Source organism: Anguilla anguilla, chromosome 12 (genome assembly GCF_013347855.1).
Source record: "Anguilla anguilla isolate fAngAng1 chromosome 12, fAngAng1.pri, whole genome shotgun sequence".
Taxonomy (NCBI): Eukaryota; Metazoa; Chordata; class Actinopteri; order Anguilliformes; family Anguillidae; genus Anguilla; species Anguilla anguilla.
This window is the reverse complement of record NC_049212.1, coordinates 27,713,525-27,738,642: the sequence shown is the minus strand read 5'-3', so window position 1 is coordinate 27,738,642 and position 25,118 is coordinate 27,713,525. Positions and strand designations below refer to the sequence as shown.

Below are 25,118 nucleotides of genomic sequence, written 5' to 3'. Positions count from 1 at the left end.
AACACCAGCTCTGTGAAGCTCACAAAGTCTTTGTCTTTCTACAGTCTTTGGTGAAACTGGATAATTGTGGTGTTGATCCAGTGGTCACTTTTGAGGCCACAGTTTTGGGGTATTTAGGGACTATCCTGTTTAAGTGTCCGTCTGTCCCAGTGAGCGAACTTAGACTTCTGACCACTGTTCCTCTTTGCCAATGCAGTTTGATGTGTTTGGCATGTTGTCATAAAGTTCAACACTGTCCCCCCTTCTCCCATTAAATAACTTCTGTTTTTCTGATCAATGTACTAGCAATTCGGGCACAAACTATGTAGCCTCTTTAGAATTCATGTTGCGTTGGAACCTCACATAGTGCAGATAGTCAGACATGTCCTTTTCCATGTGTGGTATCTGTTATGTTGTCCAAGACGTGTGTGTGTGTCTATGTATGTGTGTGTGAGATCTTAGTTCAGCTTCAGGATTCTAGATGCATAAGACAGAGGACATACTTCCTTATTTTACCATTAAAAATAATTCTTAAATCCTATCCTTTGTCTTTAGTGCATATTTGTTCCTGTAACATTTCACTTGTACATTTAAAAGCAGTATTTTATGCTGTAGTACCTTTAACTTTCATACTGCAGGAATCAGTCAAAGAAGCCACTAGAGTTACAATGTTAACCACAGTTTAGTTAAAGATTGTAGAAAAGTGTGGTTTGTGGACACGGTTTCCTAAGGGCAAATGCACGGTTAAATTAGAATAGGCCATAACATTTGCAGATTAAACTGATGTCTCCCTCTGCTGTTCCTTGTGGCAGGTGACATCAGTTGGAAGGGGATGACTGAGCACATTCATAACATCAACGTCCACAACTTCAGCAATTCCGTCCTCAAGACCCTAAATGAGCAGCGCAACCGCGGGCACTTCTGTGATGTGACCATTCGGATCCATGGGAGCATGCTTCGAGCCCACCGCTGCGTGCTGGCAGCCGGGAGCCCCTTCTTCCAGGACAAGCTGCTCCTGGGCTACAGCGACATCGAGATCCCCTCCGTGGTCTCGGTGCAGTCCATCCAAAAGCTGATCGACTTCATGTACAGCGGCCTGCTGCGGGTCTCCCAGTCCGAGGCCCTGCAGATCCTGACCGCAGCCAGCATCCTGCAGATCAAGACCGCCATCGATGAGTGCACGCGCATCGTCTCTCAGAACGTCGGCTCGAGCGGGGCCAGGGGGTTCCCACTCAACTCCGGGGAGACGGTGGATCTTAAGGCCCGAGGGACCCCGGAGTCTGATGGGTCCTGTCCCGGGAGCGACATCGAGCCCATCTACATGCACATCCACTCCAAACAGGGCCTGGAGCACAAGTCCCTCTTCTCCTCCTCCGGCCTCTCCCTGCAGAATGGCTCCCAGGACCAGCCTTACTGCGGGGGGGGCATCCCGGGCGACAACAGCCCCTCCCTCTCCCTCCAAAAAGAGCAGCACAGGCAGGACCCCATCCATGAGAGCACGCAGCAGCAGATGGAGAGACTCCTCTGCAGCCCTGAGACCACCCACTGCCGAAAGCAGTCCCGGCCTGTGCGCATCCAGACTGACAGCGTCGACGCCGTACAGGACGCGGACGAAGACTATGACTGTTTCGGAGAAGAGCCGATGCAGGGCCTGGAGCACAAGGAGGAGGAGGAGCCGGTGGATGTCACCGACCCGATAGAGAGCGGGGAGAGCGAGCCCAAAGGTGAGAGCTTCGACTCGGGCATGAGCTCGTCCATCAGCACCGAGCCCGACTCCGTGGAGCAGCAGTTCGTGGTGGGCTTCGCCCGAGACGGGGGCGCGGACGGCGCGCATGCAGAGGTGACAGAACTGCTCTGGGAGCACCCAGCGCAAACCGACATGAAAGACTCCCCGGAGCAGACAGACGATGGCGAAGACGGCGGCGTGCCCCAGAGCAACATCAACGACAAGATGGTGCTGCAGCATCCCATGAGCCCGGTCATATCCAAGCTGATGCCCAACCCCCAGCAATACCTGCGGCAGCCCGCCTCTCTCGCCAGCAACCTGCGGATGCCCCTCACCATGACCAGCAACACCCAGGTCATCAGCACCACCGGAAACTCTTACCTGCCCACCCTCTTCGCGACGCAGTCGGCCGGAAGCACCAAGCCAGTGCTCTTCAGCCTGCCGCAGGCTCTGGGGACCCAGCAGAACCAGTACGTGACCGTCCCTCCTCCCAGCATCCCTCCATACACCACCCAGCTGCTGACCCAGCAGGCTTCAGCACAGAAAACAGGCCAGGCTGGTGGAGCCACCGGACAGGGAGAGAAGAGGCCGTACGAGTGCCCCCTGTGCAGCAAGACCTTTACCGCTAAACAGAACTATGTCAAGCACATGTTTGTGCACACCGGTGAGTAATCACAACGTTTTAAAATCATGCAGAAATCATTCAGTGTTGTGTCAAGCTGTGCCCAGATTTTACCCTGTGCCTTAAAGACCCTATCAAGGAGCATTCACCCAATAATTATTTTTGTTGTTAATAAAAATAATCAACATAAAAGCAGTCATAGAAATAGAGCCCATACTATAAAAATACAATTGCATGTCTAATTTTCTACTGAATGGCTAATTGACACATCCAATGCACTATTTAAATACGCTACATTTAAGCAACTGCATCATGGTCAGCTAGACTTTGTGTTTGAATATTTGGATTCTTCTACAGTTTTCAAATTATGGTTCCTTAGAGTTTGAAATCGTAAGTTTTTTACCTGGTGATGATAATATCTGATGCACACGCCCTGCTCCACACTGTCATACATTAAGGCTTACAATGAGGCGGAGAGAGACTCAAAGAGCTACAGAACTCTGTAAGTCTTTCAAAGTCTTCGCTGGCCGCACAGTGGCCTCCATAACCAGTTTCATCTTTGCCAAGTCGTTCAGTTTTGAGGGACAGCCTGATCTAGATAGTGTCCACGTGGCATGATATAGATGTCTACTTCCTTATGAGGGGCATTCACCAGAGTTATGTGAGCAATAGTACCACACCTTGCCAGCATCCAGCGAGTGCAAGTGCAACATCAATACAGCAATGTAACTGCAACTGTATGTTAACTTATATCACCCTACAATCATGCTACAAATCATAAAATCATACAGCAAACATCCATATAAATCCATAAAGCACGTTATCACAATCATTACATAATAAAATAATTCTAGGAGGTGGGAATAGGAAGGGAGCCAAGATGCAGTCTGAAGAGGTGGGTCTTTGGTCTGCACTGGAAACTGGCCAGTGATTGTGCTGTTCAGAGCTCTGTGGGAGGTTTGTCCCACCACTGAGGGCCCAGTACAGTACCAGCACAGACAGACATCATGGCTGAGAGAAGTGACTATGCTGGAAGCCAGATGCCCCAGGTCTGGCTGCTATGTAAGGTTTAAAGACATTGAATGACTGAAGGCATTGCTGGGCTGTTCCCTTTACTCGCCCGTAGGCTAGTAACAATGTTTTAAATTTGATGTGAGTTGTAACAGGCAGCCAATGAAGTGAGATCACTTGGGAGGGTTGTAGACAAGTCGCGTAACCAGATTTTTTATTAGCTGCAGTGGCAAAGGCAGAGAGAGCAGTGAGGATAGACCTGCAATAGTCCTGACGATATACATATATATACATATATATAGCCTATATGGTCTTGTTGTGCCAGCTGTTAGAGAGAACACACACACCTGGGTTGCATGAACTAATTAGCCCAGCTGCTTAAAGGTGTGTTCCTCTCCACAGTTTGGAGCCGAGACCAGGAGCACACACCGAGAGAGCGAGTCTTTGAGTTTTGTTTATCTGTGCACAAAAAGACAAAGAAGGAAACGGTCAACTGAAAAGATGGCCAGCTACGAGCAGCACGCTGAAAATCGGTTGCTCTGTTTTATTTTCCTTCGTCTTTGTTATTTTAGTTTGCTGTTTTCATTTATTGTTTTCGCCCGGAACCCGTGAGGGGGAAGGATGAAGATGTTTGTTTATTTGATTTTGTGTTGGGGTAGGTTATCATTTTTCATTATGATTTCTAAATCTCCAATCAGAGAAAAGTTATTGCTTTCAGTTTGTTTGGTCTTTGATGTATAAGTGTTGTTCAGTGTGAGATGTATGCTTTCTTTAATGCAGTATGCTTTGGCAATACAAAATGTAGCGTCTTTGTCATGCCAATAAAGCAAATTGAATTTAATTTAATTGAGAGGGAGAAACAGAAGCGGGTTCAGCTGCAGCAGCAGAAAATATATTTAAGTTTTTGAGCTCAAGTTCATGAGCTCAAGCTCTGAAGCTGTGCAGGAGTCTGGACACATTTGCAAGCTGCTGAATATAAAGAAGCAAGCATAGCTCCCGTCTGTCTGCTTTTAGTCATTGTGTGAAAGCGCACACAGAAGCAGTGAACTGAACTGTTTTGTCTACAGAAGATGAACGCTGTAGCGACTCCAACCTACACACACTTGCTCAGATTGATTCTGCACAGAAAAGCACAGCTGCCAGATTTATAAATCTGAATATGACCTCTAGGTGACACTGTTTTCAAACACTCTCTCCGCTTGGGAGGAGGAACAGACAGACTCAGCACTACGGTTTCCATCAGCACATGTTGTTTACCGTGTCATCATGCAAGGAATGCTAATTTGCATTTACATGTTTATTCATAGGGTGAACATTTTATACTCCACAGTCAGCAAGGAGCCCAGGCTGATTCATAATAGAGTGTTATAATTTGCAGTCCTAAAACACAAAAGTGACTTAGCATTTTTGAGCCATGGGTTCCCTCAGCAGATTTCTAATGCATTTTTTCCCATAGGAATATAATTTTCAGCAGAAAATAAGGTTTGTGGTTAACATAAGTCTAAGACAGTTTCAGGTTTTGTTCTACAAGATAAATTACACCCATTAATATCTCAACCACGGATTTCGAAGTCATTATGTGCTTTAAAAAAGTTTCTAGCAAGTTGCTACATTGAAACTACAACAATGGTTGCATTCCAGCATCCTCCACTGAAGTTTCCATACTAGCCCGCCTGCATGTGACAGCCATTGTAGTTTCAATATAGCGACTTGTTGGCAACTAACTTTTAAAAAGCACATAACAGCTTCGAAATTCACAGTTGAAATATTAATCGTGCAATTTGTCTTGTAGAACAAAACGTGAAGCGCACTTAGGCTTACGTCAACCATAGACCTTATTTTCACAGAAAACTAAATTTCTATGGGGAAAAAAGCATTGGAAATCTGCTGAGAGAACCCAAGGTGGAAGAAACTTCCAAGTTTGCCTAAAAAAAAACGTCATCACTGTAACACACTATATATCCCAATGGTGACTCATTTAATAAATGGTGGCCATAGTAAAATTATGTTTCTGAGTTCTTGATCTGAAGATCACAAAATAATTATTTCAGAATGTAATCAAATGCTTATCGTGAAATCCAGAGTTGGGTAGTAATGGATTACATGTAGTCTGGATTATGTAATCAGATTACAAAAGTAACCCTGCTAAAAATGAAAACACATCTTCAAAAAAACTAGCAACATACAGATTAAATTACACTGACATCATGTATACAGCTGAAGGAGATCCTAACGTCTGAAAACAGAGGTTTGGCCCAATAGATGCATAACATTTGGGTCAGCAGCATTCTATTAGGTAGCAGAAGTTGTGGCCAATGCTATTTACAAAAATGCTATATAAAAAATTGATATATAAAAACACATCCTATGCCTCATGATCAACAAATGATGCCAAATGCTAAATAGCTAACATTCAGTTCAAGGCTAAAATTAAAATAGCCTGACCCAGATAGGATGGCTTGTTTGATTGTATTTGTATTATTCTTATTATTATAATTACTACTACTATTACTACTAAACAACAACAACAACACAACGACAACAATAAAAACCTCACAAAATATATAGTAGCCCACATTTAGATCTGATTAATAAATTCTTGTTCTGGGGGGTGCAGCATGGACATTGGGGATCAATGGTCTAACACAGTTTGTAAAACCCTGCTCTAAGGGATAGCTTTCATGTAGCTGAGCTGTTTTTAGAGTAACTCGTAGGCTTAGCTTGCCCAACGCTGCAGAACTATAGTCAAAGCGGTTCTTCGTGTTGATCGTTAGTGTTACCATTTGCTAGCAACCTACAAGCCTAAAGTAGTGTTGCAGATATAGATGGCTTTTACTCATTGGCTTCACCAATCGTGTACCCCCCTGAAAATTTTGAAAAACTGATTGTCTTACCTGAACGTGCACAAAGTTACCTCAAATAGTGAAGAAAGACAGCAAAGTCAGAATGCTAATGAAAGTTATTTATCCAAGTTATAGCTACCTTATCTAACATAAAGGCGAACTAGATATTATTAGAATTGATTTCAAGCCAACATTACCTTAAATTCGGGGGTTCGCATCTTTCTGCCTTCTGTATTGATTATTCAAGAAGTTGTGTTTTCACTTGCTGGATTCAATCACAGCAAATTTTCTCAGGGTCGTTGCGTTTTTTCCTCCTATTGAAATTAGCTGATGGCTCCATGAGGCGAAAAGGTCAAAAATCCAAGAAACGCGTCAAGTGAAGACAGCGCCATCTCTTGTCTGTGTTGAATGTTACAAGTAAATTACAACCCAATTACACTATTGTTGTTGTTGTTGTTCTCGTTGTTATTATTAATAATAATAATAATAATAATAATAATAATAATACATTATTTAAGCATCTGATATTGTTATTTCTGAAAGGAATTTTTCCTTTGTTTTTACATAAGGCGTTGTTACAAGCCTGCCATTATATTTTTTTAAAACCATGAATAACTTGACAGTTGATTCATCTTAATTTTGGTATATTACATCCTCATTTTAATAAACCATGGTTGGTCCTTTATGCCTCAACAATCACTCATCTTTATTTGTTTTTGCAGTACTTTCAAAAAAGGTCGCCACACAGCATCTCACATTGGAAATGTAGCCATTTCAAAAAATTTGAACTAGCTCGGGAAAAGCTGTAAAATTATTGCTTGACAAATTACATGCAATCAAACTAAATTCCCGGAAAATCATGGGTAGCTGAAAAGAATAGTTCAGTGAGAAAATAGTCCAGCATGGTTAATTGTGACAGGGTGACTTGGGTCCTGAGATGACCAGCTCTATGAAGGCTTTGAAAATGCCGTCTATTCAAGGATCTGATGCGATGCCTGAATACAATACAAAGTCCTTGAAACCTAAGAGGCCAAAAGAAAGACATTCCTCAGCAGCTTTAGTTCAGGGCTGAACTTCATCCCTCCAAAATCATGGATGTGGAGTAGAGAGGAAACAAAAAGTGAATTATCAGAAGAATCCTAAATATATGCTATATTCACTAATTTATCAGTTCAGTGTGCTTATGGTGTCTTCATGTTAAACCTTTAAAAATGTTTAAATGCAGTATAGTGCACAAAATAACGGATTTTGACTTTAGGGATAGACCACCTCTAATAGTCATTTTTATGAACATAAAAATACAGAGATAATTACACAATCACTTTTCTAACAACAGTTTTGTGCCGTGTTTCCATTCACTTAGTGTACCTTTGTTTAAGGCCCACATCAATTCACCCTCAAGCAATTTTTCCTTAAGACTAAGAGTTACATCTGTTGAGCATGAGTTCTGGCACGTCACTCTGGCTTCTACTGTGAAATGATATTAACAGAAACAGGGGAGGGCCAATTATTTGAAAATAAATGCATTTATTTAGCATCTGGCATGTAAGCAACAGTGCTAGATACATTTATTTTGCACATACACAGCACAGGTGCTGTAGGGATAGACCAATTCCATGCCTTCATTTCTGTTACTGCTTTGTTACAATAACTAAACCCTTTTATTTTCACCATACCCTTTTTTATGATAGTAAAGTTATTTTACTTTGTGTGTGTGTGTGTGTGTGTGTACTAAAAACACTGAAGGATATCAAGCACTGTCCATGTCAAATAACAGGTTGTTTATCAGTCATGACACAGACATAATTTTATAAGTCACTGTTTTGTCCAAAGATTTTCATATTCATATGCATTTTACAAGCCTGTCCGTAAAAAAGGAGCCTTACTGTACAATTGTATGTCAATTGTGGCTCATCAGCCATATTGACTGTAGGTCAGTGAAGCTACATTTATGCGGAACTTCTATGCAGGAAAACTATTTTGTTGCAGGAGGAGATGTTGGTGGGACTATAGTGGGGTACTCTTCCCACTGAACCAAACATTTTAGAAAATCCATGGGGACACTACGCTGTAGAAGGTGCAGTCTTTCAGCTGAGATGTTACACTAAGGTCCTGATTTACTGTAGTCATAAGAAGTCCCATGGAATTTTCCCAAAGAGTAGGGGTGCTAACACTGGTTCCCACAGAAAACAACTTTCTACATCTGGCTAACTAATCACCATTTTATTGACTACAAAATCTTTAACATTCTTCACCCACATTGTTTGGGCAGGTTTACATTGCAAAAGAGAAACAAGCTCTCGGGTGACCTAGCAATTTAAGTTTAAAAAGTTAAGCCCATGAATCAACCATTCAAAACAATATACCAGTGTCATAAACACGTACGAATATCTATTCCTAACAATATTAGCAGCTAAATCCTTTGCCTTCCTCTAGTAGCATATAACAGAAATAATTAAAGTAGTATATGGAGCCACTTGCTCTCATATTATTATTCCTAATGGAATTACTATGCATAAGCACTCAACTAAGGCACTCATCCAAAACACTGACCCTAAATTATAAAGCAGATAGTTCCAGTAATAGATGAGAATGTAACCAGCCTTCCTAGCAGTGCTGATTTTCATGTTATTACATCATTTTAATATTGTTGCACCTTACTTGAACATAACCATCCTAAATTGCAAGCAGTCAATCATGATTAAAGAAATTAGACTTAACGTCTCATTAAGTCTCCACAGCGCAATGCCCAGAATGGGGCTCTCCAGTGTTTCAGTTATTGGTGTTTAGTGAAGAAAACAGCCTTCAGCTTCAAAACAGCAATGAAAGGTGAAATCAATAAGATTCTGTGCGGTAGTTATGTTCAGAAATGGAACTGTGTTGCTTAGTAACCAAAAAATCTTATTAGCCTGTTCCTGTTGAAAACTTTGGAAGTGATTAAAAAAAACTGAAGGTGTAATATGACAAGAGGAAGTCATTCTCAAATTTTCAGATCTTTAGATGTTATAGGCAAGTGTCCATAAGATGGGCACATGGCAGAGCAGTAAGCCCTCGCCCAAGGAAAGAGACTGAAGCCACCCTGAGGCTGAACACATACACAGCACAGAGTAAGGTGCTTTGCTGCTTTGAAATGCATACCGCAAGAAACGTGCACAGAACTTGATTCCCACTTGTGCGAACATGGCATGGAATGCGGCCACCCTGCGAAAAACCAGGGCCACTGCCACAGAAGCCAACCTTGCATATCAAGGAGAGGCACATGAATCTGCCACCTGGGAAGCCAACAGGAGCAGGAGTGGAGCAGGAAAGGGCATCAAGAGAAGAAAATAGTTTCAGCCGTACCAGGTCAAGCATCTAGAAAATTCCCAGGGAGAAACACACACACAATCTGAGTGGGAAAAAATGAAAATGTATTAAAATGCAGAGAGGCAACCAGTGAACTACAGAGGAGTGGAGGAGTGGAAGAATGCTTTTCCATTAAAAAGAGACAGGGGGGACACTCCCAAAATGCAACTGAATCATGAGCTGTGGGCAGTGCAGCAAAAAACATTGTTTGAACTGCCATTTCCCCAAAAGGAACAAAGGGAACAAAATCTGAAAAGGTGCAGAACCTGGAAAAGGAGGTCACGGGACTCATCTAAGTCCTATGACAATGTGAATGCTGCTGGTCCATGTAATATACAGGTCCCGGTCCAGGACTATGTGGAGGCCATACAGAAAGACCGCCTAACTGACAGCTACACCTTACAGAGGCCACGCACTGTGAGAACATGACCCACATTCGAAATGAGCACATTTCTCTAAAGAGACTCTGTGAAGGGGCAGACACCCTGACATAACTCTTCTAGCTTCTGTAAGGGCTACAGAAGAGATATCGCAAAAATGAAAAACTCACCATGATAAGGGTGATAAAATTTCAATGCAACTGTTTTGGTGGAAGCAGTCACATTCAGGACCACGCCACAATACCCAACACGCAGTCTGTGTGCTTCACAAGAAGAATTCAAATAAAAACTGGCCTAATCAGAAAATCCCTGACCTACAAAAAGAAAGGAAACCAAGGTGAAGGAAAAGAAAATAATACTGAAGAGTTTTGGCAAGTAAAACAATGCCATTGCTTGGTTCATTAGATGGTCCATTAGAATTGTTCCTATTGAAGGAATGCCATTCATTTACCCTGCAATCATTGAAAGTCTGTTTAGGGCATCTTAAACTTTTCAATGTGCTTTCAATGTGCAGTGCAATCCCACTTATTCAATTGCTCTCCATAGGAGACATTATGGGATGTCTACGTCAATACATTTTCATTACTACTGCTGAAATAGTAATGTCTGCACAATGGTAATGAAGCATGATTCTTAAAAATTAACGAAATACTTGCAATTACAGAGCCAACTTTTCAAATTAGAGCTTTACTTTAATTTCCCTTATCCCAATACAATTTAGGTCATCAGGCACATTTTACAATAAAACGGTCCCATTGATTTGAAAAGAAAACTCAAATGGAAAGACTGCGATTTTTATTAAGGTGAACATTCAAAGGAATGCGGGGGAATAACAGTAGGCTGAACGCTGAAAATGTTGGTGAAAAGAAAATGAGATGTGCTTTCTATTGAAAGAAATTCAAAAATAATTTTTGAGAGAGGGGCCAGAGACTAGATATAAGGATTTTGACATAGGAAAGGCCACTGTGTCTGACAAAACTGTCAGTGCTTCAAGTGCCAAGCTCTAAAGGGGAGGCTAAACTATGCATTCCTGGGATGTTGGCATTGTCCTTCATTAAACTGAAGGATTTTTTTTTAATTATAGGAAAAAAAATAGTAAAATGTTTTATTGTATTTAATGACGTATGCATTCAATTTCCAATCTGTCAGTGGACTCTTAAAGATGAGTGCAGGTACATGCAAGAAGATTCTTTGTAAATATTTCTTATACTGAAATCTGAATGAATAGCTGGGGGTTCTATTTTATATTATGTGTATTTAATTACAAAATGCTCAATAAAGTTGGGGTTGTGTTGATATCAGCTGATAATAGTTTAAAATAAACTTTCATAAAGTTGGCATTGGCTGATATGATGACGTAACACACATGTATCAGAGAGAAGAGGTAATGGATTTGCCACGGATGCAGTCAATTAAGTGATAATGTATCATTTTACCAGCCAAAGCTATAGCTATATAGATTTAGTTGCTCTCTGTCTTAACTCCTGCTCACTTCTTAATAAAGCAAGCTGAAATATTTTATGTAAGATTTTTCTTTTGTAAGTTGATGTCCGTGCTCATCTACATTGTCCATGAATTCGGACAATTTAGGCATTAAAATGTTATACAGCCAGTCAAACACCGGTTATAAATTCTGGCCCAGAATTTCCTTATGCTTTCCATATATTCTCTATGTATTTAGTCATGGTTATAAAGATGTGGATCTCATCTATGAATATTTTATTTTGTAATTTCAGAGAATTTTGTTTTACTTGTATCCATGAGTTTGAAGTTTCCCTGATGGAAATTATTCCAGATTGAAAATATGTCCTTTGCAATGAATAAACATTTTTGGAGCTTTCAGGCAGCGTACCACAATGTTGTCTGTTTACATGCTTTTTCCTCCACCCAAAACTCCGCAGAAACTACATTTCCATTTGAATGTCACAACAAATTTGCCTTGGAGTGAAAAAAAAAAGATTCTAGTTGTGCATAAAAAGCCAAACAAGACAGGTGTTTCCAAATCAGTTTATTGGGGAAAAGTGGAAGCACAGTGTCAGAGAGCCTCTCGTCTTACGGTTAATGAGAACTGGATAATCACTTGTATATGAAAGTGCTGCAACTTTTTTAATTAAACTAAGACGAGGGGAAAGTTGTATGCAAATTACAGCTGTTTCCATTAACCCTGGTGCACATTTAGACCAGCTTGCTTTCTCCCAATCTGTCAACTCAGTAAAAAAAAAAAAACAGGTCTAGTATTTCATTCTCCACTAACTTTCATTTGCATGCACAATATCTGCCTACTTTTTCCAAGTTTCACAAAACTGTGGAACTTTCTAAAGTTACGCAAATTCATCTGAATTGAAAAGTAGTGACTGATATTGGATGTACACGTTTCATTATCTTACAATCCTATTTTTTTTTCATTTCACTTTAATTTGGTGGCCTTCCATGAAAATATTACCTGCCAATGTATTACTATCCCTTTACATAGATTGATATTCTTAAGTGTCTCTGAATTATAATCTGCAGATACGTGCAGGAGTTACAGTGATCATTAATGCATTAAGTTAATTATAACTCCTGTATGTAGCTGGTGATTGGCTGTTACATTTCTACCACTCACCCTATCCCTCCCCTGCTGCTTCATCACATTTGCCCATTTAGCCCATTTTTCAAATTTTACCCACACCAAAAAAACCTGTACCTGCAAGCAGAGAGCTTTGGAACCATTTTCACTGGACTTAAATGCAGCTGTTAGCAGAGCGGTTTTAGTAACAAGCCTTGCCTTTGGTGCACATGTGCAAAAAGCAGACTTCTTCTGATTGTAGTGACATGCTGGTTATGTGCAGGAGTGGAAGAGGGGTTGCAGATATTTGTAGGGTGATAGCGTTTCAAAAAATAGCTGTGTGCTGAAAATATATGCCAGGAGAAATTATGGTCTGCTCTGCAACACATTGCTACAAATGTAATCCCTCAACACCAAACCAAATGATTTGCCCAAAATGTGGAAAACCTTGTCAATGGCTCCTGAGGGCACACTGTGTCTCCACTGAAGAAAGACAGCCTGTGGGCTGTGCAAGGAAGAGCAGTGCTGCCGGCTAAGTGACATAGTCCAGCCTCATTCACTTACATAACGCTCCCAATAAAGTACACAAACATTTTCCCTTTTTGCCTGAAACTTGCTGGATAACATACAGCACATTTTGATGAACTGTTCAGCTGTGAAACCGTTAGTCTCCCGGAGTAAGGCACTCGCTTTGGCACCAGTAGGACATTGTTTGGGTCACTCACCTGATGCGTAGCTAAAATAAATAGGAGACGGTTGTTTTGTCGATGTGGTAGCGAGCACAGCAAGGTCCCTGCTACTGGGCCCTGCGCCCCAGGCAGATTTCACCATCTACGGCAGACAGCATACAGGCATCAGCCTTGATTCTCCCCGCTGGTATTCTCTCAGCTGCAGTTCCAGGGTGCTTGTCCCCGTGTACCCACATCCTGCTCATCCAACCCCGCTGTAGCAGGCAGTTAAAGCAGAATCTGATCCCTCCTGATCATGCTGAATCTTGTTCCCGTGCCCAGAAGGTTCTCATCGCTCACCTTCATTATCCTCAGTCCCGCTGCAGGTGCAGCCAGGGTCTGTGAGGTCATGTCAATGCATCGCCAGGTTGGAGTTGTCCTAGGATTTGTCCTGTCCAGGGTTCTCAGCAGAGGTTCTGAGAGCTTCAGTGGTTCATGCCTAATGGGAACTGAACCTTGAACCTTGCTCCAGCGGCCCTATTAGGGCCCCCCTTGACACTTTAACCACGTGTCCCACGTACCAGTTATTTTTTATTTGGTCCAAAACCTCCATAGTGCTGTCTGACTAAGGATCTCTCTAAGCCCTGAAAAAGCAGCAGTGGACTAGAGTTGTGCCAATGAAAATCAAGGAAGCCATTATGAGGCTGAGAAATATGAAGAAAAAAAACAGTCAGAGACAAACATTAGGCTTACCAAAATCAACTGTTTGGAATATCATACAGAAGAAAGGGAGCACTGGTGAGCTCAGTAATTGCAAAGGGCCTGATAGGCCAAGGAAGACCTCTAGACTCCTCCAGGAGGGCCAGTGTTTTCCTTGGACTGTTGTTGAATCAGCTTGCCTTATTTTCTACCTCATGGGATTTAGCTTAAAGAATCTGACTCGCTCTGCTGCCAGCCATGGGCTCTGGCTGTGTCCAAGCATTCTTCTCAATCTTTGTGGAATCCGGCTTAACGTAAGGGTGAGAGCAGGAAATTCAGAAGAAGCACTTTGCTAAACTTCCATGGTGGAAGAACGAGCTACACTTTGAGCTGAATGGCAGAAAGACACCAGTGGTTCTAACGATAAAGGATTCAACCAGTTAGGCATTACATTGCTAGAAATAAATGCAAAACCAGATGAACATCTATTTAGAATACTAAGAGTGGTGGCCATGAAGCAAAACACTGGAAACTGGTTAAAACCTGATCATTGAAAAATGGAGGGAACTTGTAAATGCAGTATCCGTAATGGAGAATTTGACATACTGAATAATAAATCAGGATTCAGAGTTTAACTAAATAAAGAACAATGGCAAAAAAGATTATAAATTGATATATAAATGTGATATAAATATACACATATAAATAATACATAAATACAACTCAAATAATTACTCAAATAACATTCATTGTTAAGTTAAAATACATTTCAACACATTAATCCAACATTTTCCAGTCAGTGTATCCAACCATATGGTAGTCCTCTGGGCTTCCAAGCAGCCAGATCTAGCCTGTGCCCCGCAAAACTTTATCAAAATCCGGTTTACAAATTGATGCTTGTAGATTTGAAAATGCCAGTCTATTTCTGTCTTTTGGTTGTGGTCTAACACAAATTGCATGTTGCGTAAAATTAATTATTTGCATTATTGCAGTGAACCAGGTCAATATTGTTGCTGCCTTCAGTAATATCATTTTTCTCTTTGTAACCCTTTAACTGTATCATAATATTGAGTTGTGCAGGTGAGCTTTTTCTAAGTATTCGATGATGGCGTGGTTTTAATTAAAGGTTTGAGTGAGACCTTGAAGATACAGGCATAAACACCAGTCACAGGCCATTCAAGTCACATGATCAGGAATTTTTCCTGACCAGCCCTATTTATGTGTAATCTCCATTAGTTTGTTGAGTACTCATGGAGATATGCCATTGGAGCTAGTATTTCACAATCCCTAATCTCAACATTTCAGTGGATTATCAGAGAAAACTGGATTTTCAGAACTGTAGACATATTTGTAGCCCCTCCTCAGGTGAATTTAACTGACTACCACATGAGAATGTTTGCTATTGGGAGAATATTTATCAGTGCAGTTGGGCCACAGGTTCTAGTTGCTAAATTGTATTGCTAGGTAATAATGTAATGTTGCTAAGTAATATTATTTGCATGAAAGACACACATGTACAGTATGTTACACACATTCAAACATTTGCATTCATGTATCTTGCAAAAAAGTGTAATTCACTTCTGCCATACTCTGATAGAAAATACCAAAACACTTGAAAATGTAATCTGTAATCTTGTAATAATGTAGCTAAGCAGCTGCATAGCACAGTTAACATGAGGTAAATTGGTTTTGGAACAGAGTATTGAGGCTTCGGGCTGTTGCAGTCAGTAGCTGCTCTAATTATACAGCTGCCCAGCTGGCTAAATTACTCAAGGGAAGGCAACAGAGGAAAGGCCACAATTAATTGGCAGTTTGGTTGCTGGGCAACATGCACAGTCATATTCTACTAATGTTCCTACAGTAACTTGGGGAGGTATTGAATGTATTCTTAGAAAAATATATTTAAAACCATTGATTTTTTTCAGTAAATGAATGTGAAGCAACTCGCGTTATAAGGTGACCATTCACGGTGTGCATAGGCCCAAAGCTGTCGTAAATAGAACCAGCGCCATCAAAGAATTAAGTAATGGGGACAGTTAACAACATGTTTTAACATGTTTCACATGAAGGCTAATAACAGTTATGGCTGTGAGTACTCCAGGATCAATAAAGCAGATTACAGCAGCATCATAAAAAGTATTAAATTGTTTCTCTTTGGCTAATGTGATACTGCTCTGTTGGAGCAGACTCCAGAATTGCATGGTAACTAATAAATCTGAGCTGTGCTGTGTGAACACACCCTCAGAAATGCCCTTGTATGAGGCAACACCAAATACAGCCCAAATGAGTGACTGACAGCCAGTGATCTTCATTCGGGGCCCTGGTGAGCCACAGGTGGCCCAGCGGTCTGCTGTTTTTTGTTTTCACCTTAATAACAGCAACCAACTCGAAGCAAAGAAACATGGTGAGGGGAGTTAACTGTGTAATCGACTTTTTTAATTAATCAATTAAGTGCCAAGTAACAACAAAAACCAGCAGGGCCAGGAATGAAGGTCACTGGACCACGCAATCATTGAAAATATATGATTGATAGAAATATTTGAATGGTGAAAGGTCACATTTACATCCACCTTTAATGGATTTAAATTAGCGCCCTGTTATCGTCCTCATGAACAGCTTTTCCTTTCAACCCCCCCGGCTGTTGTGCCGCTGTTGGTCAGGACAGCGTGCGCCCTGCGTGCCTGTCAGGCCAGAGGAGGCGTGGGTGTGGCGTGGTCACCCGTCAGGCGTTCAGGATTGCAGACTGCGGAGGCTGTCGCTGCACACAGACTCCCAGAGGCCCTTTCTGTCGACTTTTTAAGAGAGGAATAAATTGTTGGGGGAGTTCCAGATGATTTCAGTGAACACATCCAGTCTGAAGCAACAGCAACATGATGCAATGCAATGGTAACAGAATCTGTCAGTCAGTTTTCCCTACATGTAAAGTCAATTTAGAGAAGCAGAGGGGTCCCTAGGGATAGCAACAAGGCCTGAAGGTACTTCAATCAGTTTAATGGCTGTATAAACAGATACATGCATGGCACATAAATGGATATGTGGGTAATCAGTACAAAAAAACACATCCTGCGCAAACATTACCTTCCCTGATATCATCCGTGTCCTACTATTCTATCTGCCTCTACAGACCAGCATCAAAATACATCCAGCAAAAGATATGACTGTTTTGTGTAATGAATAATAATGGCTGTGGAAGTTTCTTTACATTTTTGGTGTACTACTCATGCAAAACGGAACTGTTCCAGCTGCATTTATTTCGTACCAACATGAACAAAATGTGGAGAAACTTTTGAATGAGAGTGCAAATGCATACATGTTAAGAGTTACACCGTATGTTAATAGGGTGGCATCTTTTTGGCTGTCATCTCAGATTTCTGTATGTGATCAAGTTTGAACCCATTAGCGAGTGTACATCCATAACATCATGTCACATGACCCGCCAGAAGAGGTCAATTCCTTTCTTTCTACTTTGTGTTAAGTTTATGTTGAGCTCTCTGTCGGTCGGCTCTAATCCCTGTCTCTGATTTCCGTCTCTTTTGTGTGTCCAGGTCAGAAACCACACCAGTGCAACATCTGCTGGCGATCTTTTTCCCTGAAGGATTATCTAATAAAACACATGGTGACGCACACGGGGGTGCGTGCCTACCAGTGCAGCATCTGCAACAAGCGCTTCACCCAGAAGAGCTCCCTAAACGTCCACATGCGCCTGCACCACAAAGAGAAGTCTTACGAGTGCTACGTCTGCAAGAAGAAGTTCTCCCACGAGACTCTGCTGGGGAGGCACATGGCCCTGCACAATGCAGAGAGTGGCGGGGGGGGCCCAGGAGGGGCCGCCGCCATCAAGGCTGGGGGGCCCGTCCCAGTCCCCGTGGTGGTGGGAGCCCCTGAGGCCGGTCCCGGAGACGGGACAGGTATAGGTATGGAAATTGCAGAGGCTCCTATTACTGGCTGCTAAGAGTGGATCACTGAGGTGTTCTTTGTTCGCCCAATCAAATTCAACCAAATTGAGCATTTCAGTGACCATCTGCACATGCATGCCTCAGATTGTAGGAAAGACCTCTTCAGAAGAGCAGAAATGAATAAATAAGTAAAAAAGAGCACGAAGAGGTACACATATAGACACTGACACATTAGGTTTTCCAGAGTTTTCTTTTGAGTGTTCTTAAAGAAGCAAATTGATGGTGGCCTTAAGGCTATGTAGTCTGTAATTGGTCCACAGGTTGGACCTTGATTACTGGCCTCTAACTATATGTTTTCCTTTATTGCTGATTCATATGTCAAGCATGACATAAAGGGCCACTATCTCCTGAAATCTAACAGGCACATAAACACACACATGCTTGCGCTCACACTCATGCGCACTTACAAGCATGCACACACACATATGCACTCACAAACACGCACAATCACTCACACACATGTACTCAAACACACACACACACATACACATACAAACAAACACGCACACAGATGTCCACACACACACAAGCGCATGCATAGAAACACAAACACGCACATACTCATGGACACAATATAAATTCACACAAAAACACACTAAAAGACACATACAGAGGCTTTTGTTCAAATAAGGATCATAACAAAATAAACAGTTGAAATACTATAAACACATTTATTTAGAAGCAGTTGTTTACTTAGGATACCCTAGCACTCTAAAAAAAAAAAAATAAGTAATCAACTGTTTCTGTACAGATAGTTAATCTACAAAAATGTACAGTTCTCTTATAGACCGTGACGGACGCCATAGAAGTCCAAGCTGTGGTATATAGTGGTACAATATATGAGCCTTCTTTGTGAAAATAAAAAAGTACCTGGTCTGTACTTTTGACTTTAATCTAAAGATAATGTTGGTCAAAAGTTTACTTTTTATACACTGAGTAAGAAAAGGAGAGTTATCAGTACTCTGGGTTATTATTTATTGTAGTATTATGTTATTGATGAGTACAAATGAAGCTGTTGTTAGATGCAAGCAAATGTTCAAAATTGTATTGTATTAAATGTTACTTTTTTTGTCATGCATTTCGATGGTTTAGGTGAAATTCACAATGTGGAAAGTTATTTCAAACAAATGCTTACACTGCCAATATTTACTTGGACTAAAACTATTCAACCCCTCCAATTTAAAAGATTTAAGCATAATTTATTACACATAAAGTTCCTTTTTTGGAACAGTGTTTTGCACTAAAGATAGTTTTAAGTCGTGGCATCATTTGACTTTGACGTTTGACTGTTTTGTTCTTGATGTTATTTTGAATTCTGCAGCAGACATATCGGCAGTGGATTCCAACCAGAGATATCTTCTTAAATAATTATTCTTTCACTGTTTATTCTGGATTGGACCAGATCAAGTATTGTAATGTTTTTGGTTTTTTTTTTTGTTCAATTTTAAGAAAAAGAAAAAAAAAAACTCTAGTGGTTTTGTCCCGTGGTACCTCTGTTTCCTGTCAGCAAAAATATGACTCATTTCTATGTGTAGGTGGTTCAGACTAAAATGTGTGCTTCTGCTGCGTTAGCCTCACCTAGTGGACCAAACTGGATTCAGTTTCCCCAGCATTAGATACTGCCCTGATAATAAGGCAAAAAAAAGCCCATGCTTATTTTTACACAACAATTATGGTACAGGTATTGTCTTACATTCCCGACTCATATTATACATAGATAGTGTGAAAGATAATTGAAAATTCAATAGTCCGCACTATTCAAACCATTTTTTTAATGCTTCCTACAAAATAATTGCTCTGATGAAGATAAGAGTAAAACAGCCCCTTAGTCATTAAACAAGATGTCTCATTGAATTAATTTGCACTATTGTTTAACGCCAATTTAAGCGGTTCTAAATAATTTCTAAAAAGTTTGTCACTTCATCATACCCCAAGAGGCAGAGACAATCCGACCTGAAGAGACAGGAGTATTGTACCCTGACGTCAGGATTATTTCCTTTCATGTTTTTTATGTGATTTGCATTCACAGGGTTTGCTTCTCAGCTACGCCAAGTATAATGGAGCTCCTGTTGTGACATTACCGGTGCTCAGCGTAACACGCGTGTCTTTTGTACAGAGGCTTTGCCACTGGAAGTTAACAGCTGACTGAAACATTCATGTGTTCATTGCACTGAAATTTTATTTTAAGTTGTCTTAAGAAATAACAGCACTGAAATCAATTCAGGGTAGCTAAGCATTCAAAAACGCTGACCTGCAAAAATAATAATATTTTACTATAAAGAAGGCATCAGTGGGGATGACAGAAACATCTCCTAAAATTAATGTTTTGTAATCATTGCTTAAATTTTCTCTTTTGTGCTTTTTTTGGATGTGAAGCAGGCGTTCCTTGAACACTTATTGTAGGCAGTGTGATTGGCAGATTTTGTGTCATGTCCAGAGATGGCTTTAAAATGATTGCAGATAGAAATATTTGTCATTGGCAACACAGCCCTGAATTTACAGTGGCCACTTAATGAAATATCTTCAGTTTCTGAAGTTGGTAGCATTTCTAATTCACAAGAAAAGAGAATTCATCAAATATTTTATTGGAAGCTTGAATTAATGTATATTGCTTTTCTTGGGTGCTACATCATTCTGATATATTTTTGGCATTGATGGCATTGTTTATGTGCATATAGATATCACACATATTTAAGTAATATAATAAGGAAGGCTTGGTGGAGAATCAGACCCAGAATATTAATAATGCATGTAAGATACCTGTCTCACTGCTAAATATTTTTAAATCATTTTTTTTTTATTTTAATTGTAGCAATTTTTTTAGTGTTCATATTGTCTCTGCCTACCTGGGCCAACATATTGTTAGATAAAAATAAGTTTTAATTTGTTCCATGCACCGAAATAAAAACTTCAGGCGATCACACTTCAGTGCCTTATCAAGTAGACTTCTCCTTATATACTTATATTTCCAGTTCCTGTAGCTACACACACATACACAGAAAAAAAATTCACAAGCATTTTACCAGGTAGTTTAACAGATCATTTGATTAAAACGTATTGGCCTACATAGACATCTGTATCTGAGCATTTGTGTGCAAAGATGAGGTTAGTCAGTTCAGGAAACAGGGTGTGCCTCATATAAGTGATATTTTAAGTCCCTTTTCACAAATCATCTCTGTTGTTCCAGATCATTAATATAGGAAATCAATACCTTGAATTCAGAGATTTGGTCCACCTTAATTCACCTTTCCATATTGAATCAGCCCTCAATCTGCTTGTGTGATTCTTTTGTACTAAAGTAATGGAATTCGTACAATTTTTTGGTGTATTCTTAATTTCTTTTGAGCTGAAGAAGATAGCAGTGCTTTCTTGCATACTTGTTGCACTGTTTAAACCATAAGTGCACTATTGTTACCAGAGTTGTTATAGTTTTAGAGAACAAATTTCAAATATTGAATAAGGTTTAGAATTCACATTGTCTTGAAGAATCTTTGTAATTAAGTATTGAAATATTTCTTAGCATTTGCTCAATCGTGCTACAGTATGTATTTAATTGTGCAGTGTTTGTGCAAGCATTCATCAGTTGAGCAGGTATTGGTGCTCTGACACTTTTGAGCCAAACAGAGTTTCTATTAACCACAATTCTAGGGAGTCTTCAGTTAGGAGATCTATCAGGATGAAACTGCTATGCCTTGCTTACTCATGACAGAGATTTTTATTTCTTTTTTGCACAATTATAAATAAAACACAAAACTGCATGCAGGTAGAATTGCTGACAACTAGTGCCTTTCTGTGAAATCAAAAGTCTAGTTATGGTAGTTTTTTTCCAGATTTATACATATGTATGTAATACTTAACTGAGCACATTCTACTGGTTGGAATGTCCATGCTATTCAGCCCCCCACCCCCAGAAAAAGAAAAAAAAAGTATCAGCGTCATTCTCTGCTCTTCAAAGACTCCCAGTTCAAGGCTGACTACAGAAATGAAAAATTAATAAATTAATTTCCCTAGCTGAACCAGTCTTTACAACAGCTCAAGTAATACCAATTGGGCAGAAAAGACAGAATTGCTTAATTCACTGTTTATTCCACTAATACAATACATTACAAATGTGCCTTCTGGAACTAAAGCGCAACAAGCTGTCCTGGTTTTTTTTATTTTTTTTATTTTTATTTTTTAAATGATGAACTTGGCCCAAATCTATGTTTATGTACAAGCCTTTAAACTACTCTCCAGAATAACACAAACAAAAAGAGGAAGAAGAGAAAAGGATAAAAAAGCCTATTACTTTTTATTGGATTATTTCCTGTCTTTTAACTCCTTGAGTTTTTAAATGTTGTGTTCACAAACCTGTAGTTTGTGCATAATTGTTTGTTTTAGGGGGGGAAATGACAAAGCAATTAGCATTCCTGACCATACACTGGCATGTTCGTTTAAGCAGCAGTACACTGTACATTGTTGCTACGGTGCGTGGAGGGAGTTTTTTAAGAAGGGGAAGCAGCATGCTCTGAGTTATATTTTAAAAACATGCTGGTTTAAAAAACATCATTCCAACCATTGATCATGACTGGTATGGCTGACCCCTTTCATCTTGGCATCTATTTCTAATAACTATTTATACTAAGCACATAATTAAAGAACTAGCAAGGAGGCACAGAAAATCTGACTGGCAAGCTAGCTAGCTAAGTGGGCACTGATGATAACAATAAATAGATGTCATTAGTCTAGCAATCTAGTAATGTAGGCCTTTCTTGTTCATGAGTGTCTACTGGGTTGTGGATGCAGTAGTCCTGTAGTATTAAGTGTGTACATTTGTCATCTTCATCAAGTACCCAAAGACAACAGCACACATCTATGAGCCCAGAGTGTGTGGTTATGGTCCTCTTATCACTTTGTCTTTTGACTTTGCATTCATTTCCCAACAGCATAGGGATTTAGGCTGGGCCAGCTTTGCAATGCATCAACAAATATTTTTTAAATGGGAAAGCTGTAGCTAGCTAAACACAACATGCTGTTCTAATTATCCTTTATTTCTTTACTTTTTAAGCAAAACCCTAAATATAAAGGCTGTTAGCTAGCTACAGTTAACTGGAAAAGTATCATAAGCTAGCTAAGTAGCAAGCTATTAACTGAAATGTCGGTTTCAAGAACGAAACTGTTACATTTAGGTAACAGTAACGCCAGAGCATTCATGATTAAATATGACATTGTGCAGACGAAATACTAGTGTTCCTTCCTTGAGATCCCAGCAGTGTCTGGCATTTTTTTTCAGTCATGCAGGCAATTCAGCAGTTTCTCTTGACCTTTGACCCCTCTCCGTAGCAACTCATTCTAACGTGTGGTCAAGGTAGCTAGATGTACCAAATGATAACATTGCTATTCAAACTATACTCTTTTTTAGACACTAATTGCCATGGTAATTCTGATGTGCAAATCTTCTGTGCTGAGCAACCCTGCTCACTCCCAAGGGTGCATACTTTATGTTTTTAGCTTTTAACACTGATGATCACAGTCATCACATTAAGTGGAACTGACCAATGTTGCAGCTAGCAGTCCATGAAGCCAAAGCTTTGGATACCACAAAGCACTTGTCATTGTCAATTATGCATCAACTATCAAAACAAGTCACTCCATTTCAGTTAACCAACTCAGTAGCCATTTTCACCACTATTTACAAAATTTACAATCACAGAAAGGCTGAGGTAAAGCTGTTGGTCATTAATGGTTGAATACTTTATGGACTGTTGTTATTGATGTAAATCGTCATGTAGGAATGTGGGAACACTGTTGGATAGAAACATTAAGCTTTAGTGAAAAAGCATTACCCTATCTAAGAACACTTTGCTGTACATAATCTTTGGATTTCTTTGTTAAAATGCCTTAGCTTGCATCTAGCTGTATGATTTCTCCTGTGTATTAAAAAATAATAATCGAAAAAATTACTTGAAGGATTTTCCAGAGGTGGACTTGCTGGACATTCAGATGAATGCACTGTATTTGAGAGCAGCTTGGTCCCCACTGCATGTCACTGAAATATAATAAACATTCCAAATGACCAAGGACAAAACTTAAGGTTCTTAAGGTCCTTGCAAAATGCCTAACAAAATATCACCAGGAAATAATTCCAGCAGCCCCACTTGGGGAACATATTGGGGACAAATTATTTTTTATTTTTTTTCTAAATAGACACTTTAATTTAAACTGCTATTATTGCACCAAATACAATTTACACAAAGTGAAGACAGACTGTGGCATGTAAAGAAGGAGAAAGGGAAGCTCCCGATGCACTGTAACAGATGAAGAAGCCTGGTAGCGTGACCCTTTCAGATCTGCATTTCTACTACTGAGTAAGCCAATTGTGTGTAATTAATCATTACACAAATATCTTCTCTAATTGATGTAATGTATTGTGATACTATTAAATAATATATGTTTTCACCTGGCCATTTCTGTCAGCCTATGTTTTATTTAACACTTCTACCCAATTTTGGTGGTTTTATCATCTTTGACATTTGCTTGGCAAGTTCATTTTTTTATATATTCAAAAAGTACAAGTCAAATAATACATTTTAAAAGTATTTTATTTGGCATATTTTTTGGGCTATCCTGACCTCTATTTTATGAGCACAACAGATTTCAGGGTGGGATCTCCCTTAGATTTAGAGATGTTGCACTTTTGATGATGATGATGATGATGATGGAGGGTGGCGATGAGATGGCCAATCAAAACAATGCAACAATTACACAAGGTATTTTTTAAATGATATATTTATCCATTAGAAATGAAAAATCAAAGCTTAATGCAAATGTGAGTGCTTTAAAAAAGCTTTAATTTGAAACCATTTGTGGTTCAAATGATAGACCTGCAAAAAGGCAAATGTAGCAGTAAATCACATTTTAAAAATGACCACAATTGTCAATGCTACCTCAGCTGTAGAAATGCATGTGGCAGCTTCCGAAAACATCTCAAAGGGTCATGCCATAATAGGTCTGTTTTCACCAAGAGCACACAGTCCAACTGAATTGGGTCCAAGGCAATACACTAAAACACTAAGACTAGTATTTGCACACTAGTGTGTTATCTGTGAATTTGATTGTTTCACCTTTGTGTACTTTGTTCTCCTTTTCTGAAAAAAAGCAATTTCTTATTCACCTGCTTGCACTATGGTTTTCTATTTATTCTGTGTCAACTGTGCCCAACACAATGTTATTGTGCTTATGTATGTATGTGATGCCAATAAAGCTTCTTTTGATTTCATTCGATTGAGCAATATTGTTTATGTGTGTGTTGTGCTATGCTTTTTTAAAAATATTTTGGGCTACTGATGCTGACTGTATTGA

The 25,118-nt window shown here is 39.8% G+C and overlaps 1 protein-coding gene across 4 annotated transcripts in view; it reads left to right on the top strand.

The window, feature by feature from the left end:
- Positions 1 to 18,264, top strand: part of LOC118209888 (zinc finger and BTB domain-containing protein 20-like) — a 69,205-nt gene extending 50,941 nt beyond the window's left edge. For 3 of the 4 annotated variants that reach the window (XM_035385612.1, XM_035385610.1, XM_035385611.1), the window contains 2 exons: positions 792 to 2,369; positions 17,367 to 18,264. In XM_035385612.1, the coding sequence (XP_035241503.1) occupies positions 812 to 2,369; positions 17,367 to 17,773 (1,965 nt within the window). In that variant the 5' untranslated portion in view covers positions 792 to 811 and the 3' untranslated portion in view covers positions 17,774 to 18,264. Of the gene's footprint in view, positions 1 to 791; positions 2,370 to 3,740; positions 3,910 to 17,366 lie in introns of those variants that run through there. The other variant, XM_035385613.1, reaches the window with a different exon arrangement.
- The last annotated feature ends 6,854 nt before the right edge of the window (positions 18,265 to 25,118 follow it).